Here is an 18,241-nt window from a genome sequence, read left to right as displayed (position 1 = left end):
CTTAGAATGCAGGCAATAAAAACGGTGAATGGGAGGTCAATAGAGAAATAGTGAGAAGAAGAAGGGAGCAGGGAGAGTGACAGGTGGGGAGGAGAGGCCTGGGTGTGACCCACAAGCCAGGGGAGACCCTTGACCCCAGAGCAGGGAACTCCATCAGCCGGGGGTCTGGCCATGGCCAACAGAATCTTGGCCTCCTGGATGGTCCAGATCCCAGCTCCAAGCAGGGAAAGAGAGGATGGAAAGAAGAGTGGTGGTGCGGTTTGGGCGGAGGAGGCATGGGGTAGAGTGAACAAATACTGTTCCACTGACTTTTCTTTTTTTGCACGTTTTTATCTCAGGCCTGGTGAGTTGGTTTCTCAGACCTTTTTAGATTCAAAGCAGTAAATCAGGAGGAAGGAGAGATCCTCCTAGAGGTGATCACACTGGCAGGTCTAAGAAATGCCAGCTGATGGGAGAGAAGAACATACAACCATCAACAGCAAATACAAGAAATCACCTGGTTTCACAATATGGGACACCAGTATCGCAACAGTGACGGTGCTTAATGATGACTCATGGTTATCAAGGACGTGTAATCGCTCTTAGTAAACTCTACCTGTCAAGGCGCAGAAGCATAAAATGCATTTCAGAAAAATTGTCTCAAATTGAGATCAACCACATATTCCTGAGGGATATTTTCTCTGCAGATTTTTCATTGTGTTTTCTCCTTTGCTTGATAATATTCTCAAAATTCTCTTTCTTGCTGTAAAAGCAAATGTTTTCCTTTTCAGCAGCGATGCAAAATTAAGAGATATTTTCTTAGGAAAAAACTTCAGTTTCTTAAGTCAGGGTTTCTCAAGCAAGACTGAGTATTGAGTGGGTCACTTAGACAAACCTTGACCCCTACTTCCCTGGGCCTGACCCTGGGCCCACTTAGAGGTGGTGACCCAGCCCGGAGTGTCAGAGCACGGGCGGGATGCATTGGGTGTCCACAGGGAGGCTGTGACGGAAGATTGGCCAAATGTGATCAAATGAGTAAATAAATACAGTGAGGATAAAGGAATCAGGTTGGGAAGGAAGTTACACATATGGTAAGAAAGGAAAATGGAACGAACTCTGTAGTGTTGGATTGGAGTTGGAAGTAGAGGTGTGGATTTGTGGTTTTCCAGATAGGTGTGTTACTTCTCCACCGAGCAGGCCTGGGAGCAGCAACACCCAATAGCAATGAGCACCCCCAGCATCCAGCTCTTGGCTTCTAAAAGGGCCGGGGGCTCCTTGTGGAAAGAGCTTATTACAGGCATGGGGCAGGGAATGTGCAAGGTGAGCCTGGAACTGTGTGTTGTACAAGAAAGTAAGGAAGTGTCCAGAGAGTATTGGAGACATATAAAAAAGACAGCAATCACCTTGAAGGGGCTCCCACTGGTCAAATCTGGAACAATTTGTGCATCAAAATAAATAATGATAATTACAGATTTTAATTCATTGAATAAACTAGGGAATCATGAGTCTAAACTGAGGGAAGGAAGGAAGGAGGGAAGAAAGAATTGATGAGGAACAGGATATTTATATAGTCGCCCACAAAACAATTATTCATTACAAATGGAAAAGGAATAATTTTATGTGGTAATTTTCCCATAGGAAGCCTGGCAAACACCATCAAAGTGATAAAAGTGGGCATCACCGTTAATGGAACACAGTGAAATGATGCACCACTGGACAGGATACGTATCATAAACCTAACCAGGTGGTAACTCCAGTTGCAGTTGCTGTTCTAGGTGTTCCAAGATCACTGCCTGAGCTAATCAGCATATCCCATGGTACCTGGTATGCAGCTATCGATCTGGCAATATATTTTCTCTCAATAGCTGTTACTATGGACCACCAGAAACAGTTGGCACTCAGTTGGCAAAACCAGCAGAATACCTTCACCATCTTACCTCTGGAGTTTATCAACTCTCCAGCCCTGTGTCATAATCTTGTCTGCAAGGACCTTGATATTTTCTCTCTCCCAAAAAGATATCACACTGGTCTATTACACTGATGACATCATGTTGATTGGACATAGTGAGCAAGAAGTAGAAACTACTCTAGACTTATTGGTAAGGCATTTGCGTGTCAGAAGAAAAGAGACATGACAACTAAATGCAGTGTGAGATTCTGAACTGGATTCTTTTGCTTTTTAATATAAATTTTTTGAGATATATTCACACATGGATTCATACAATCCGTTCAAAGTACAATCAATGGTTCACGGTATCATCACACAGTTGTGCATTTGTCACCATGATCATTTTTAAAACATTTGCCTTACTCCAGAAAAAAAAATAAAAAGAGAAAAGAAAACCCCAAATATCCTGGACCCCTTGACCCTCCCTCGTATTGACCACCAGTATTGCACTCTACCCAATTTTAAGACTTACAATAGAGGTAGTGTAACTAAGACAGTGCAGTATTGTCAGAGATAGATATATTATATATCGGTGGTACAGAACAAAATATCCAGAAGTAGATACATACCAATATGGGTACTGACTTTTTTTTTCCTTTGGCAATGTAGTTATACAATCATTATCAAAGTTCAGGGCTACTGGATTATACTTCAGCAACTTCAGTTATTTCCTTCTGGCTATTCTAAAACACTAGAAACTAAAAAGACATACCTGTATAATGAGTCAGTAGTCACAATTCTTTGTTAGAACCTAATTTCGCAGTTATATCTCCTCCCTCTCATTTGCTCTTTCTCTCAAGCTTCAGGGATATCTTGGGCAAAGGCACTTTTAACTTCTTCATGCTGTAAAGGGGTGTTGACCTTTGGGGTAGAGGAATGAAACTGGTTGATGTTCTTGCAGGGACTAGTAACTCTGGGTTTCAGGGCTTATCTTCCACAGGAAAAATCTGGGGGCCTTAAGTTTCTGAAAAAAACTTACTAATAAGAAACATTTAGAGTCTTAGATAGTGCCTAGGGCACCCCTTAGGGTTTTCAGGAATATTGTTGGTTGGTGCTTGGCATACCGTGGTATTCTTCAACATCTGGCTAAAGCTTGCATAAGAGTGAGCTCCAAAGTAACCTCTCAATTCCATTCGAAATCTCTCAACTACTGAAACTTTGCTTTGTCTCATTTCTTTTCCCCCTTTTGGTCAAAAAGGCATTCTCAATCCCAGGGCTAGGCTCTTTCCTGGGAGTCATGTCCCACATTGCCAGGGAATTGTACCCTCCTGGGAGTCATGTCCCATGTAAGGGAAGGGTAGTGAGTTGATTTGCAGAGTTGGCTGAAAGAGAAAGGCCACATCTGAGCAACAAAAGAGTCTCTCTGGGGTGACTCTTAGGCATAATTACATGCGGGCCTACCTTCACCATTGCAGAAATAAGTTTCATAAGGGCGAACCTCAAGATCAAGGACTTGGATTATTAAATTGGGTGTCCCTAAAGCTTGAGAGACTATCAGGATTTCCCCAGGTAGGGAAGTTTAATAGTTCCACATTTTCCCCCAGTCCCTCAAGGGGACTTTAAAAAGTTTCCAGGTATTACACTAACCTATAGAAAATAATAAGCCTTCATTCCCAATTCTAGGTTCTATTAGGTTGTTTAAATAAACTGACCAGTTAAGTTAAATTGGATAATGTGCTAGAGAAAAATCTAAATTTTGTACCCAAAAAAATCTGTTTCTTTTTTGGTCTTGTACACAAGTTGAAGTTGTAAAATACAGACAATATCGTCCTTGACCCTGTATTCTGATTTACTTTTTAACTGGATCCTTTGAATGTATCAAACATTTCATTTCCTGAATTTGATGGCTCTATTGTGGTTATTTAAGAAACTGTCCTTGTTTGTAGGAAACAGTAAATTATTCATTCAGAAAAAAGTCATGTGTATTCTACTTGCAACTTTTTCTGTAAATTTGAGATTGTTTAAAATAAATTTCTGATCTACCCACAATAAGACTCCCAAAATAGTTTTTCAAATAAACAATGCCAAACCTTTAAATAATGAATAACACCTAATTCATGTAACTCTTTGATGGAATTGAAAAAAAAAGTCCCAACTTCTTTTATGTACAACCAGAATACCAAATCAAAGTTGATATGATAAAGGAAAATAATAAGCTGATAGCACTGTTTTTGCTAGGGTTCTCTAGAGAGACAGAATCAGCAGGAAATATCCATAGATAAAAAATTTATAAAAGTGTCTCACATAACCGTGGGAACGTAGAGTCCAAGGTCTGTAGAGCAGTCCACAAGCTGATAACGCCAATGAAGGTCCGCAACAAACTCCCAGGAGAGGTTGGCTGGGCAACCGTGGGGATATAAGGGTCCAGGGTCTGTAGGACAGACTGTGAAGCTGATAACTCCAATGGATGGTCTGGATGAACTCCACAGGAGGGGCTCACTGGCTGAAGCAGAAGAGAAACTTTCTCTTCTGAATCCTCCTTAAAAGCCTTCCAGTACAGCTTAATTGAACACCATAAGTACATGGAACCTTTTGTAGGTTTGTCCAGAGTGATGCCTCGATAAATCCCAGAAGGATTTGAACAGTGAATAAAAGTATTTGCAAAGTCCCCTTGGGGGAATGGTGAGAAAGGGGAAAAATTCAACTTCCCCAAGTAGAGAATTCTTGATATTCTCACAAGCAGTGGGGACAACCAAAGCAATAGGCTGAGCCCCCAATCTTGGGGGTTGTTCATATGAAACTTAACCCCACAAAGAATAGGCTAAGCCTTCTTAAAATTAGGCCTAAGAGTCACCCCCAAAGAACCTCTTTTGTTGCTCAGATGTGGCCTCTCTCTCTCAGCCAACACGACAGTCAAACTCACTGCCCTCCCCCTCTCTAGGTGGGACATGACTCCCAGGGGTGTGGACCTTCCTGGCAACGTGGGACAGAAATCCTAGAATGAGCTGGGACTTGGCACCAAGGAATTGAGAAACCTTCTCAACCAAAAGGGGGAAGAGAAATGAGACAAAATAAAGTGTCAATGGCTGAGAGATTCCAAACAGAGTCGAGAGGTTATCCTGGAGGTTATTCTTATGCATTAAATAGATATCACCTTTTTAGTTACGGTGTAACAAAGAGGCTGGAGGGAACTGCCTGAAAATGTAGAGCTGTATTCCAGTAGCCATGTTTCTTGAAGATGATTGTATAATGATAAACTTTTGCAATGTGACTATGTAATTGTGAAAACCTTGTGTCTGATGTTTCTTTCATCTGCCTTGTGGACAGATGAGTAAAACATATGGATTAAAAATAAGTAAATAATAGGGGGAACAAATGTTAAAATAAATTTAGTAGATTGAAATGCCAGTGATCAAAGAAAGGGAGGGGTAAGAGGTATGGTATGTATGATTTTTTTTCTGTTTTCTTTTTCTGAATTGATGCAAATGTTCTAAGAAATGATCATGATGATGAATATACATCTATGTGATGAAAAAAAAAAAGCCTTCCAGTGATTAGATTAAGCATCACTTATTGCAGAAGACACTCCACTTGGCTGATTACAAATGCAATCAGCTGTGGATGCAGCCAACGTAATCATGATTTAAGTCCATGAAGTATCCTCATAGCAACAGACAGGCCAGCACTTGCCCAACCAGACAAACGGGCACCACCACCTGGCCAAGTTGACACATGAACCTGACCATGACAGCACCTATAAATGTATTTACAAAAATCCCAAATAAAATAGAAGCAAAATGTAGTAGACTGCCTTCCAGGAGCCTGTCCTGCGAGCCCACTGGCCAGCCCTTTGCTCTCCTTTGGTCCTCCTCCCCTCTCTGCAATCTGTCCTGGCAGCGTGCCCTCTTGGATCATTAGGGTGACCCCATTCACAGGAGGGCAGAGCAACAACCTGCTCCCAAATTGTCTACTCCAGAATCAGATGTGAGAAAGCTACAAACCCCTCTTATATTTAAGCCACTATTATTTGGGGTTTTCTCTCACTCACAGATGAACATAATCTCAACTAATGTTCAACAATAGCAAATTAAAGGAGATAGGCCATATTTTCATTTTGTAGATGGAAAAAAATAAAGAATTCAATAAAGTTCAATGTTCATTCATGATTTCATTAAAATGAAAAACCTCTTTGCAGACTCAGAATAGTCAAAAACTTCCTAGATTAAGTTCGGAAGATGGCAGAATAGGATAGGTCTAGGATCACCCCTGCTGCAAAGAACAGCTAGAGAAGGGACAGGAAGGTGACTGGGAGGGTGATTCCAGGGTAAGTGACCTGGGAGGATCTTTTATACCACATAGGGAGGCCCCGGCTACAAAAGCTGAAGAACTGAGGTGCAGGAAACTAGAGACCATCCAGCTAGTGCAAGCAGCCCAGTAAGTCCACATCCAAGCAGAGGCTTGGAGCCCTCAGGAGTGTAAGAACAGGGAGAGAGGGACAAGGAAGTAAGCCAACCTGTGTTCCTCGAACCGCTACCCTCACACTTACCAACCCCACTCACGACCTGCAAATCCGCCCGCATTCCAATCACCTGAACTCTGTCATCCACCTCCCATCATGCTCTAAGCACTCCTGCCCCAACACCTCCCCCCAGCCATCCCTGCCCCACTCTCCTGCCCCACATCACGTGTGCACCCACACACACACATACACACACACACACACACATACATACCTGCCCCAGTCCGACCTACCTCTGCTGCCCTTGGTCTTGGGGTTTGCCCCCATGAAACATTCCTCCAAAGGGGAAACTAAGCCTACTTATAATTATGCCTAAGAATCACCCCAAAGAAACTTCTTTTGTTGCTCAGATGTGGCCCCTCTCTCTCTTAGCCAGCTCGGCAGATAAACTCACTGCCTTTCCGTCTGTGTGGAACATGACTCCCAGGGGTGTAAAGCTCCCTGACAACATGGACAGGACTCCCGGGATGAGCCAGGACCCAGTATCATGGGATTGAGAGAAGCTTCTTAACCAAAAGGGGGAAAGAGAGAAATAAGACAAAATAGAGTTTCAGTGGCTGAGAGATTTCAAGTTCGGAGGTTGTCCAGGATGTTATTCTTATGCATTATGTAGAGATCCCTTTTTAGTTTATGGTATATTGGAGTGGCTGGGGGGAAGTACCTGAAACTGTTGAACTGTGTTCCAGTAGCCTTGATTCTTGAAGATGATTGTATAACTATATAACTTTTACAATGTGACTGTGTGATTGTGAAAACCTTGTGTCTGATGCTCCTTTTATCCACAGCGTGGACGAATGAATAAAAAAATAAGGATAAAAATAAATAAATAATAGGGGAATAAGGGGTAAAATAAATTGGGTAGATTGAAATACTAGTGGTCAATGAGAGGGAGGGATAAGGCGTATGGGATATGTTAGTTTCTTCTTTTTATTTATTTTCCTGGAGTGATACAAATGTTCTAAAAATGATCATGATGATATTGTGAGCCATTGATTGTATACTATGAATGGATTTTGTGCGTGTGAAGATTTCTCAATAAAAGTATTTTTTTAATTAAAGAATTTTTTAATGGTCAATTATCAAAGCCAATTATCTCCAAATTGACTTATAGATTCCAAATATGTCCAATCAAAATTCCAGCAAGTCTTCTGGAGAATTTTGCAAGTTGATTCTAATTTTTTTTTTAATGGAGGAGCTGAGCTGCTCCTTAAAAAGGTAAACAAGGTGAGAGTACCTGGACTACTAGCTTTATCATAAAATCATAGAAATCAAGAAAGTGTGGTATTGACACAGATTGGAAACAAATAGAACAATGCAATAGAATGGAGACATCAGAAATAGCCCACATATACATATGGCAACTTGATATGTGACAGCTGCATTACAGATGAAGAAAGGACTATTCACTAAATGGTGTTGACACTATTGGTTTTCCGTATGGAAAAAAATGAAATTTGATCTTTACCTTACACCATATACAAAAATCAATTCCAGATGGATTAAGGACTTAGAGCCATTTTTTGTGGTTGTGTAAAAGAAAATATGGACACATTTTTCTTTAAGACCTTAAGGTAGAACGGATTTCTTAAACAAGACAAGAACATCCAAACATAAAGAGAAAAGTGATAAAATTGACTACTACAGATTTAAGAACTTCTGTTCATCAAATGATACCATAAAGAAAGTAAAAATACAAGTTACCAAATGGGTGTGGGAAATTGCATTTTCCAAAGATGCTTTTCTAGAAGCTTGCCACTCCTCACTCATTGAGAGGTTGAGTTTCTGTCCTGTCCCCCTGAACCTGGGCAGACCTTTCTGACTGCCTTGACCTATAAGGTACAGCCAAAGCAACACTATAGGACTTTGAGGCTGGATCATAAAAAATTCTGCACACTTCAACCTCCACCCCCTGCTTCCAGCCTGTTCTCCCCCTAAACCTACATTACCTACACTTTGCAGGTAATGCAGAGCTCCTTTCTGGCTTAAAGCCTGGTGTCATGAGATCCTGCATGCTAGTGTATACTTCGGCTTGGCTTCCTCCAGCCGAGATAGTAATATCCTCTCCCAGACCCACATAACCTGGAAAACTGCTTGGCTCTACCTGGGGCATGCATAGACCCCAACTGAAAGAGCCCCTCTGTACTAGTTAGGGTTCTCTAGAGAAACAGAATCAAGAGGGAACACTCACAAATATAAAATTTATAAAAGTGTCTCACGTGACTGCGGGGATGCAGAGTCCAAAATCCACAGGGCAGGCTGTGAAGCCGACGATTCGGATGGAGGGCCTGGACGAAATCCACAGGAGAGGCTCACCAGCCGAAGCAGGAAGAGCCTGTCTCTTCTGAATCCTCCTTAAAAGGCTTCCAGTGATCAGATTAAGCATCACTCATTGCAGAAGACACTCCCCTTTGGCTGATTACAAATGGAATCAGCTGTGGATGTAGCTGACATGCTCATGATTTAATTCTATGAAATGTCCTCATAGCAACAGACAGGCCAGCACTTGCCCAACCAGACAAACAGGTACCACCACTTCGCCAAGTTGACACATGAACCTGACCATGACACCCACCCTTGATGGCAGAGAGAGATCCCAAAATCAGGAATTAAAGATGTATCCAAGATCCATTTGGGCTGAGGGGTTGGGAAGAGAGGGGTGGGATGGAGCAAACCCCACGGATATACTCAAAGTAGGAAGCCATGTCCCCACCAGCTGCCTGATACTGTCCTCCAGAGTTCTGCCCAGTGAAGGTGGCAAAAAAAGTTTGGACTTGTAGAATTGGGTCCTTTGTATGCCCTGGATGTGCTGTGTGATTCTGGGCATATTGCTTTACCTCTCTGGGTCTCAGCTTCTTCAACTCCAAGGTTCCTGTGTCCCTCATTCTCATAGCTCTAAGACCCAGCAGGGGATCTTAATATGCTATAATATGTCAGATATTATAATAGATCCTGTATAAGTGGAGTGGAAGGAATGCCCTCTTTTCTTACCATTGTGCTTCCCCAGCAAATTCTACTTATTCATCAAGACCCATCTCATACATCACCTCTGCTAGGAAGTCTCCCTTGACACATCAATCCACCTGGGGACCTCTGTGCTTCCCTCCATCGCAGCATTGAACTCTGTCTCCCATCTCAGCCACCCCTGCATGTAAGCTCTCTGAGAGCAGAAATCATGTCTGAACCTTCTCTGTGCCCAGTTACCCACCCAAGGGCTAGCACCAGGACATGACTGCGGAACTAATTAATTAACCTGCACATGATGAAACCTGTTCCTTCAAGGGGGCCCAGATGGGTTCAGTCTGGCTGATGGTGACAACTGCATGTTTCCAACAAGATTGGGAACCAACTCCAGGCTTTTTTGAGATCCGGTGAATGAAATGAGTCACGAGGCCATTGGGGAAAGTCACCAGCCACCAGGCAGCTGCTTTCTCAGCTGATCTCATGATACAAATGAGCCTCCTATTTATTCACTTATTTTCCAATACTGGCAATATTCTAAGAGGGGCATATTTTCCTTCTGGTAAGATCTGCAGCCATATATGAGGACATTAATTGGACTCAATGCTCATTTTAAAACATCTTTGTACCTTTCAAACCTTACTCATAAGACACAGGCACTATTATCTGCTTGCGGATTATCCCTGGTCAGGGTGGACACCTAACTGACTTCCGTGGGCCTCCTGGACCACCTTCTCCTCTCATCTGGAGCTATGGGCTCCACCTCTCCGGTTTAGTTTGAACCACATAAGAGTGTCCTGAGGCTGCTCACATACCTCTAGCCTGTCCCAACAACTCAGTCCAACCCAACTCAGGGGAGCTCAGTTTGGGGGTGAACTCAGAAGCCAGGGAGCCCCTGGGCCAAGCTGCAGCTCCTCAAGGAGTCCTAGTGGATACTAGTCTGTCTCACTGCCCCTCTTCTTTTCTCCTTTTCACACCAGTTCAACCTGGGACACTATTTCTCAGAAAGACGCCTCCAGCTGCAGGGCAGAGACAATTGGAGAGACTGGGGGCAGAAGAACCACGTCACAGACGCCATGATATGAGAGGCAGGTCCCCCATAGGTCCTTGGACCACCAGTGAATTCACCTGCAGCCACAGGGAACAGTTCCCATCCACCCCTAGTGACTTCCTCTCTCTGCATCTCTACCCAAGAAGAGAAAGGGTTTCACGGGAGCAGGCGCTGTCTACAGACAGAGGGTCTCCAGTGAGATTGAGCTCGTTTCCCACGTGTTTTTCAATCCTTTCCCCATTTCCCACATTGTTTTTCAATCCTTTCCCTGTCTCACGTCTCCATCGCCTCACTTTGCCTCCTAGGCTCACCTCCTACATAAACTACCTGCACCCAAGTCCTTGCACAGGGTCTGCTTTTAGGGAAATCCCAACTGAGACAGCCGGGGAGAAGGCCAGCACAACAGGGCGGAGGTGAGATGAAAATGACCTGAACCACGGGCGTGGCTGCCAGGGAGGCAAGACTGGCCAATTCCAGGGCTGTTTCAGAAGCGGAATGGGTTGTACTGGGCAACTGATTAAAGGGGGAGGTGAGAAAGAGGGAGAAGTCAAGGGTGACCCCCAGATCTCTGATTGTTGCAGCAGTATTACTGCAAAAGGAAAGAGTAGGTGGGAAGTAAGTTTTGGAGGGTGAGTTTGGGGAGAGTGAATTCAGATTTGAATGAATTACAATTTCAAATATTATATACATTATATATAGTTAATCCTTACAACAAGCCTGCAAGATATTCATATGTATACTTCCTTCCCATCATGTCAGAAAGTAAAACAGAGATTGAAGATTATGTAAAAACACAAAATGGTGTATATGTGGGATTATATATCCAAATGGTAGAATGTAAAGGCAGTCCAAAATGATGCTATAGAAGAATATTTCCTACCATGGGAAAACATATTAAGCATTTTATTAAGTTAAAAAAATTAGCCTACCAAATAGCATTAATAGATGAGTGCTCATTTGGAGAATGTGTGTATATGTGATGAATTCCTGTTGCAGACTCAGATGTGCAAAAAAAAGTGGTAACTTCATTTTTCAAACTGAATTTAATTTCTCTTATGAACTTCCATTCTGTGAGGTTGAAACTTCACCTCACTCACCCCCACCCCCCCACTGCTTTTGCCCTATTTCTGCAGGTAGGTCTTCCTGTGCCAGCTGCACGTAACTGTATTCCCTAAGATTCCCCATCAGCTCCTCTGAGGCCTGGTGGTCAGACTGCCCTGGGCTCTGCTTGGTCAAGCCTTGTCCCCCATCACATGGCCCTTAGTTCCAGGTAGCAATCCTGGATGCTGCAGGGCAAATAGACAGAAAAAGTGCCATACCTCCCCACCCTACCCCACCCCTGCCCCAAAGATATATCCATTCCTAATCCACAGAACCTGTGAACATTAGCTCCTATGGCAAAACACCAGCATTTCTCTCTATGGCAAAATATGTAATTAAGTTAAGGATCTCGAGAAAAGTTACTCATCCTGGATTATCTAGGTGGGTCCAAAGTGCAATCACATGTATCCTTATAAGAGAGAAGGACAGGGAAATAAGGCAGCCACACAGAGGAGAAGGTGACTTGAAGATAAAGCAGAGAAAGATGCAGCCACAAGCCAACAAATGTAGAAAGCGCCCCCAGGAGCTGGTAGAGGCAGGGGACAGATTCTTCCCTGGAGCCTCCAGATCAGGGCTGCACCTTGATTTCGGCTCAGTGAAACTGATTTCAGACTTCCGGCCTCCAGAGCTGTGAGAGAATACATTTGTTTTAAGCCATCCAGTGTGTGGTAATCTATGAATAAAGTCACAGGAAACTGATACAGCTGCGGCCCCTCTCAGCTGCACCGCGATTGTTCTCCTTGTGGGTAAGCGATTCCAAGGTTGTCCATCGTTCCCACAACCTCCAGGGGCCCGTGACCTCACTCTCCCGCCCCCAAGCCTCTCCAAGGCTGGGGGCATTATGCCAGGCTCCCTCAGACCCATCTGTCTGGGCTTCCCTCCATCATCTCTGCTCTAAGGTCCAGGACTTCAGCCTCGGGCAAGGAAATCACTTGTCCCAGGCTCGGTGTAGAGGGAGGGAGGAGGTCCCCTCTGCTCCTGGAGTTCACACCCTGCTCTGCTTTGCTGTGGCTGGTGTCTCCACACACACCCTTCCTGGGGCAGAGCCCGGGGACGCAGATGGCACGGGGGCCTTTCTAGGCACCCACAGTCCTTCACCTTCCCTCCAACGCTCACTCTCTTTTCTCAGTCAGGACATTCTTGTCTGGTCCGGGGCCTCCGCTGTTTGACTCGTCATTGATTCTACCAAATGTGATGCTGTGTTCTAACCTCAAAAGTCAAGTGTCTGACCCCTTTACTACCCACATGTCTCTGTGGCGTGAAGCTGCAATTGCCCAGCAGCCCGGGCTAGAGGGGGGGGCACGGGGTTAAAGGAACTAATAGCTCACTTGTTTTCTGGCCACATGTATGAACACTTGATTCTCATTATTTGTGGTAGTTATGTTTTCTAAACTTGCCACAACACTGAATTAGGGTTATGATCCTGTCAGCCTCTGCTCACAGCATTTTCATCAACCAATAAGTAAATAAAAACTTATTTCTATGTGTGTTTCTGCTGAAGATGTCTTAGTTAATATACACTGTTTATTCATTAACTTTGTACTCATGGCCAAGAGTACTTTTAATTCATGCCCGAAGGAAGCTTATCTAACACACATATTTCCTCCCTAAGACACATCACAACCTTTGTACCCTTAAGAATGCTGTTACAGCGTTCAGCACTATGCTTCGGGAACCATATAAACAGCAAAACAACAACAAAAAAGCAGCAAAATGCAAAAAAAAAAAAAAAAAAACACACACACAAAAAAACGTGGCACTAAATAGACTGCAGGAAGGATGCTTGTTTCCAGCCTGAGAGCTGAAACCCGGGCGTCGGGGAACACAAATCTTCCATGGTCTGCACATGTCTGCAAAGCGCTGTGCGTATTGATCTGAGGATTTCAAATACATTTTAGCAAGTAGACAAATCTGCAAATATGAAATCTATAATAAGAGGATCACTAGATAAAGAAAAAGATTGAAAAGAAAAACTACAAAAAGTGCTTCAACTTTTTCTTCAAGGTGATTTTCATGTACATTTTCCAAAATATCTAATGTGAACATGTATTGTTTTTTGTAACAAGGAAAAATAGTTATTTTAAAAGGGAATAACATTAAAGAAAAAAAACAGAGGCGTGAAAGAATCAAGGGCAGGAATAAAGGGAGAGCTGCCCAAACACCGGTGTGTGCTCTGGGTAGAGTGCACGCTTTGCTTTCGGCTTCCCAGCAGCCGGCAAGCGAGAGAAACAGGTCCCACGGTGTCCATGGGATTGAAATGGACCAACTGCTCAGAAGTACTGCTATTCTTAGGACTGAATGCAGACAGGGATTTCTGCCAAGGATCTGTCAGATGCATATCACAGAGAGGGAACGAAAGCTCAGCGTGGCAAAATGACTTGCCCAGGATGTAGCTAGGAAGTGGTGGAGCTGAGATTTGAACTGACCCAATTGCCCTGAGTGATCTTTTTAAAACAGTCAAAGCATGCCACACCTCTGCTCAAAACCCCCAACGGCTCCTTAGTTCATTCAGGGCAAAAGCCAAAGTCCTTCCGAATGCCCACGGGCCTGATGACAGGGCCCTGTCACCACTCTGACCTGGTGCCCTAACGCCCTCTTGCTCTCTCCCTCCACCCCAACAAGCCAGGCAGGCTCCAGGCCAGGCCTTTGCCCGGGAGGCACTCCCCACGGACATCTGGATGGCGAGTTCCCTCACCTACCTCAAGCTGTCGCTCAAATGCCCCTTTCTTAAGAAGCCTGCACTGACCACCCTATTTAAAATTGCAAGCTGCCCCACCCCTCCGGCCATCTGCTTTACACTGCTCTAATTCTACCCGCAGCACTCGTCACCTTCTAATATTCACTGTGCCAACTGTTTGTCATCTCCTCCCTCTGCTGGAAGGCAAGCTCTGAGAGGACAGGGTTTTGCACTTTTATTCACAGATGCATCCTAAGTGCCGAGGATAGGACATGTGACAGAGGCTCACTAAATATTTGTGGCGTGAATGAACGTTGCAAAGAAGACACTCCCACGTCACCTGGCCCTCAGAGAATGTGGCTCTATTCACCTGTCAGCCTCTGCAGGTGCTGATGTCAGGTGCAGGTCTAGGCACTGGGGATGGAATAAATGCAGCCAGATCCGGGCCTCAAGGAACTCCCGTTCTAATGTATCAACTAACATAAGAGGGACAGCAAGACAAACATTTTATTAGAGGAAGCAGGGGAGAATTTAAATACTAAAGTCATGCTGGGTATTTTTATGTGAGTTTTCTCTCTACATCCTCATAAGACCCACAGTTGGTAGTAATCTTCCATTTTGAAAGCAGGTAAACCGAGGATCAATGAATCAGGTAACCTGTTCAAGGTCACCCAACGAGCAGGTGAATCATTCTCATGAAGGGCGATCCTGGGAGATTGCAGTGGAGCTGGCTGAAGGATGGGCAGGAAGAGAAGGCTGGACTGCATATGCCAGGTGGAGGGGACAGCAGGAGCCAAGACATGGATGTGCTGACCTTCAGGATGTGTTTGGATTGGAGAAGGGCAGGTCTAGCTTGGTAGGCCACTGTTACCCATGCCCAGGTAGGGAGGAGTCCAGGGCCCATCTTGGGGATGACGTGTGCCCAGACTCACTGCCAAGGGGTGGGCGTGGGGGGGTGAGGCCTTGTAGTCATGGAAACAGCATCTTCCCTGGGTCTAAGCACTCTTTGGACAGGTGCAGCTCTCTGCCCCTGACCTCCTCAGGTCTACTCCAGGCTGTGGCTTTTCTGGCTTCTCAAGTCACCCTGACCACTTGGTCTGAGCCAAGCCCCTCCCCTCCCCTGCAAATCCCCCCCCCCAAAAATTCCCAGATACCTTCACTCAGTCTGCTATGGACCTGAGGGCCCCTAAAAAGCAAGCTGGACTCTTCTTCCATGCTCCTTAGCAGTTTGGGCTTAAACGGGGCAACTGTCCCAGCATTTTGAGTCAGGATTGGTCTTTATATACCCAATCTTCTATTTTAATCCTTGTACTGTGATTACTATAAATTGTATAAAGGCTAATACTGAGCACCAGCCATGCCCTTTTACGTACCTTATTTAAATTTGTTCTTCCCTTGCAAGGTAAGTAGTAAATCTCCTTTTTACTGCGGACCTGTGATTTATACAAGGTCACAGAGATTCAGTCACTCGCCACTTCCTTCCTTCATTCATTCCCTCCTCACCCCTTTTCCAGCATCTCCCCTGTGCCAGCCTCAGAAAGCATAGCTGGGATGTGAACCAGATACCCTGACTCTTTGTTCATTCCTTTATCAGGGATCCAGGGTCTATCTCAGGTATTTATCGTATGCCTTTGGCATTGGATGCTTTATCCATGTCTTAACATTTGATTCTCACAACATGCGCCAGAAGGGAATCCATTGTCCCAATTTACAGGAAAGAAAACATTCCAACAGGGCTGAATCTACATTCTTCATCCCCTCCTCAGGTTTCACATTCCAGTCTCACTTTCTCTGACTTGCCAGTTAATTCTTTCATTCCTCTGGCCAGGTCCTGGGGTCTAATTCCTTTCAACTTCAGCAGTCAGGATGTCTAATAGCCCAGCTCTCAGCAGGCTGTGCTCCAGGGGCAGGGGCCCAGGGGCAAGGAGAGCAGGCAGTGGGAAGCAGCCCCCTCGGGAGCCCGTGAGTGCAGCTCTTGTTTTCAGGTCGCTCCCTGGCCAGGCCATCGGAGCAGTCAAGGGCAGGAAGGGGTGCCAGGCTGCTATGCACAGGGTGGGGGTGGGGCAACTCCAGGCCGGAAGAGAGCCAGACTGACTCTGCCCGTGGATTATAACCACTCCCTCCTCCTCCTCCTCAGGAAGGCAGTGCTCGCTGCCCCTGACCCTCCTGGGCCGGCCACTGCCCTGGAGCACCGGGCGGGCTGGGGCCAGGCTCCTGACAGCGGGCCTGAGAGGTGAGGGTTCAGGTTGGCCACAGCTGGAGCATGCAGGCATGATCCAGGGGCCAGGAAGGAGCTTTGGGAGAAACTGAGCCACCCTCAGCCAGGCTCGGGAAGAGTAAGGCCTGTGGAGGTGAAGAGGGCTACTAGGGTGGGACAGGAGTCTGGAGAGAGGAAAGAGGAGAGATGAATAGAGAGAAATAAAGAAAAGGGGAGAAGGGTGGAGAGGGAAACACTACCGCAAACAGCAAGTAGAAAGAGAGAGCAAAAAAAAAGAAGCAACGACAAACCCAGTAGCACAGAGACCAAGTGATATGCAGACCCACAGAGAGGGAGAGAGGGACAGAGAGACAGAAGTGGAGAACGCAGACATACGGAGACACACAGGTACGGAACAGGCCTTGGGCAGCCTCTTGGCTGGCCTCCTGGAAAGCGGCGGTGGCCACACCCATCAGTCAGGGTCTGCAGGGATGAGGGTGTGGGGCCAAGCCTGGCATGAGCCATGTCTGGAAACAGGAAGCAGCAGGATTGTGCAAAGACCCAGATGGGCAGAAGGGGTGGGGAGGGTATGTTAAACTGCGGTGCCGGGTCTGGAATTTCTCAGTGAGGAAAGGGCAGAGGGGCAGTCGTGGGCTTTGCAGGAGAAGGACTGGGCTGGACAAGGTCATGAGACAGAAGCCCAGTTGCCCCACCCCCACCTTTCTCCAGATAGAGCTCCTGGGGGAACCAAAGTCCAAGGAGGGAAAATGACTGGCCCAAGGTCACACAGCTTTCAGGTCATCTTTAAATGTAGTCCTCCCTTATTTATTCATTTGTTCTCTTATTTTTTTCAACAGACATTAGCTGAGCCCCTGCCCAGTGCCAAGTACTACGCTAGACACAGGGTACATTGACAAATATCAGATGGCCTCTGCCTCCCACCCCCAGCTCACAGTCTATCGTGCCCTAAGTGCTATGATAAAGGGAAGTTCAGGGATGTGGAGCTAGTCTGGGGGTTCAAGAGCAGCTCTCCGAGGAGGGACATCAGGGTTAAGTGCTGAGAGTTGAGTAGGAACCAGCAGGAGGAGAGGGGTGGGAGAAATGCCAGGCAGACGGACAAAGTGCCCGGCATGGGGCGGGGACTGTGGCGGGTGTCACAAAATTCAGCTCACCAGGCACTCCAATGTGCAAAGAAGCCATAATTATTTTGTTTGTAACTAATCTGAACTCTGTCCCAACCCCCCGCCCTTAATTAGCAGGAGGAAAATATTAGGTAATGTCATCATCCAATTTGGTTTAAAGCTTGGCCTGATCTGACTGTTTAAACAGTCTCATTAGGTGGTTTCAGTCCGTCATGTATGAAAATGCTCCATCCTGCAGGTAGCTTCCACCTCTACCTGCCTCTCCAGCTGGAGGCAGGTGCTGTGAGCAAGCAGGCAGGTGCGGGATCGCCCTGAGGATGCATTCGCCTCTCCAGGGCGATGCAGCGCCTGCCTGGTGGCTCCTTGTGCTGAGGTCTGCAGCTGAACTCTAGCATCTTCTTTCAGCCCAGGCCAGGCCCCAAGTGATGGTCCCAGTTGATCCGGCTACACCCGGCTCCCAAGGCCTGCAGAACCAGAGCTGCAGAACCAGCTCCCGGCCCGGTGGCCTCCTCTCAGCCTCTGTGCCCAGGCCCTTTACCCTCCCAGGCCTACTAGCTCACTGACTCTCGATTTGGCATCCAGGTCACTTGGAACACAGCCCTGCTGGAGAAAGCAAACTCTCAGGCCTCCATCTATCGGACCACACTCTAAATCCAAGTCTGCAGGGCTACGCTCTCCTGTGGCTGCCTAGTATAGAATGAATGTACCAGTGTCTTTAATCATCCCCTG

The 18,241-nt window shown here is 45.8% G+C and overlaps 1 protein-coding gene across 1 annotated transcript in view; it reads right to left on the bottom strand.

Moving 5' to 3' along the window:
- LOC143645122 (guanylate cyclase D-like) overlaps positions 1 to 18,241 on the bottom strand; it is a 104,028-nt gene that overhangs the window by 75,189 nt on the left and 10,598 nt on the right. Inside the window, exons 5-7 of the mRNA XM_077114717.1 lie at positions 16,767 to 16,816; positions 16,269 to 16,399; positions 8,603 to 8,734 (exon numbers count right to left, since the gene is read on the bottom strand). Coding sequence (XP_076970832.1) covers positions 8,603 to 8,734; positions 16,269 to 16,399; positions 16,767 to 16,816 — 313 coding nt within the window. The remainder of the gene's footprint in view (positions 1 to 8,602; positions 8,735 to 16,268; positions 16,400 to 16,766; positions 16,817 to 18,241) is intronic.

Source organism: Tamandua tetradactyla, chromosome 8 (genome assembly GCF_023851605.1).
Source record: "Tamandua tetradactyla isolate mTamTet1 chromosome 8, mTamTet1.pri, whole genome shotgun sequence".
Lineage (NCBI taxonomy): Eukaryota > Metazoa > Chordata > Mammalia > Pilosa > Myrmecophagidae > Tamandua > Tamandua tetradactyla.
Note: the sequence above shows the minus strand (reverse complement) of the source record. Positions and strands in the feature narration are given on the sequence as shown.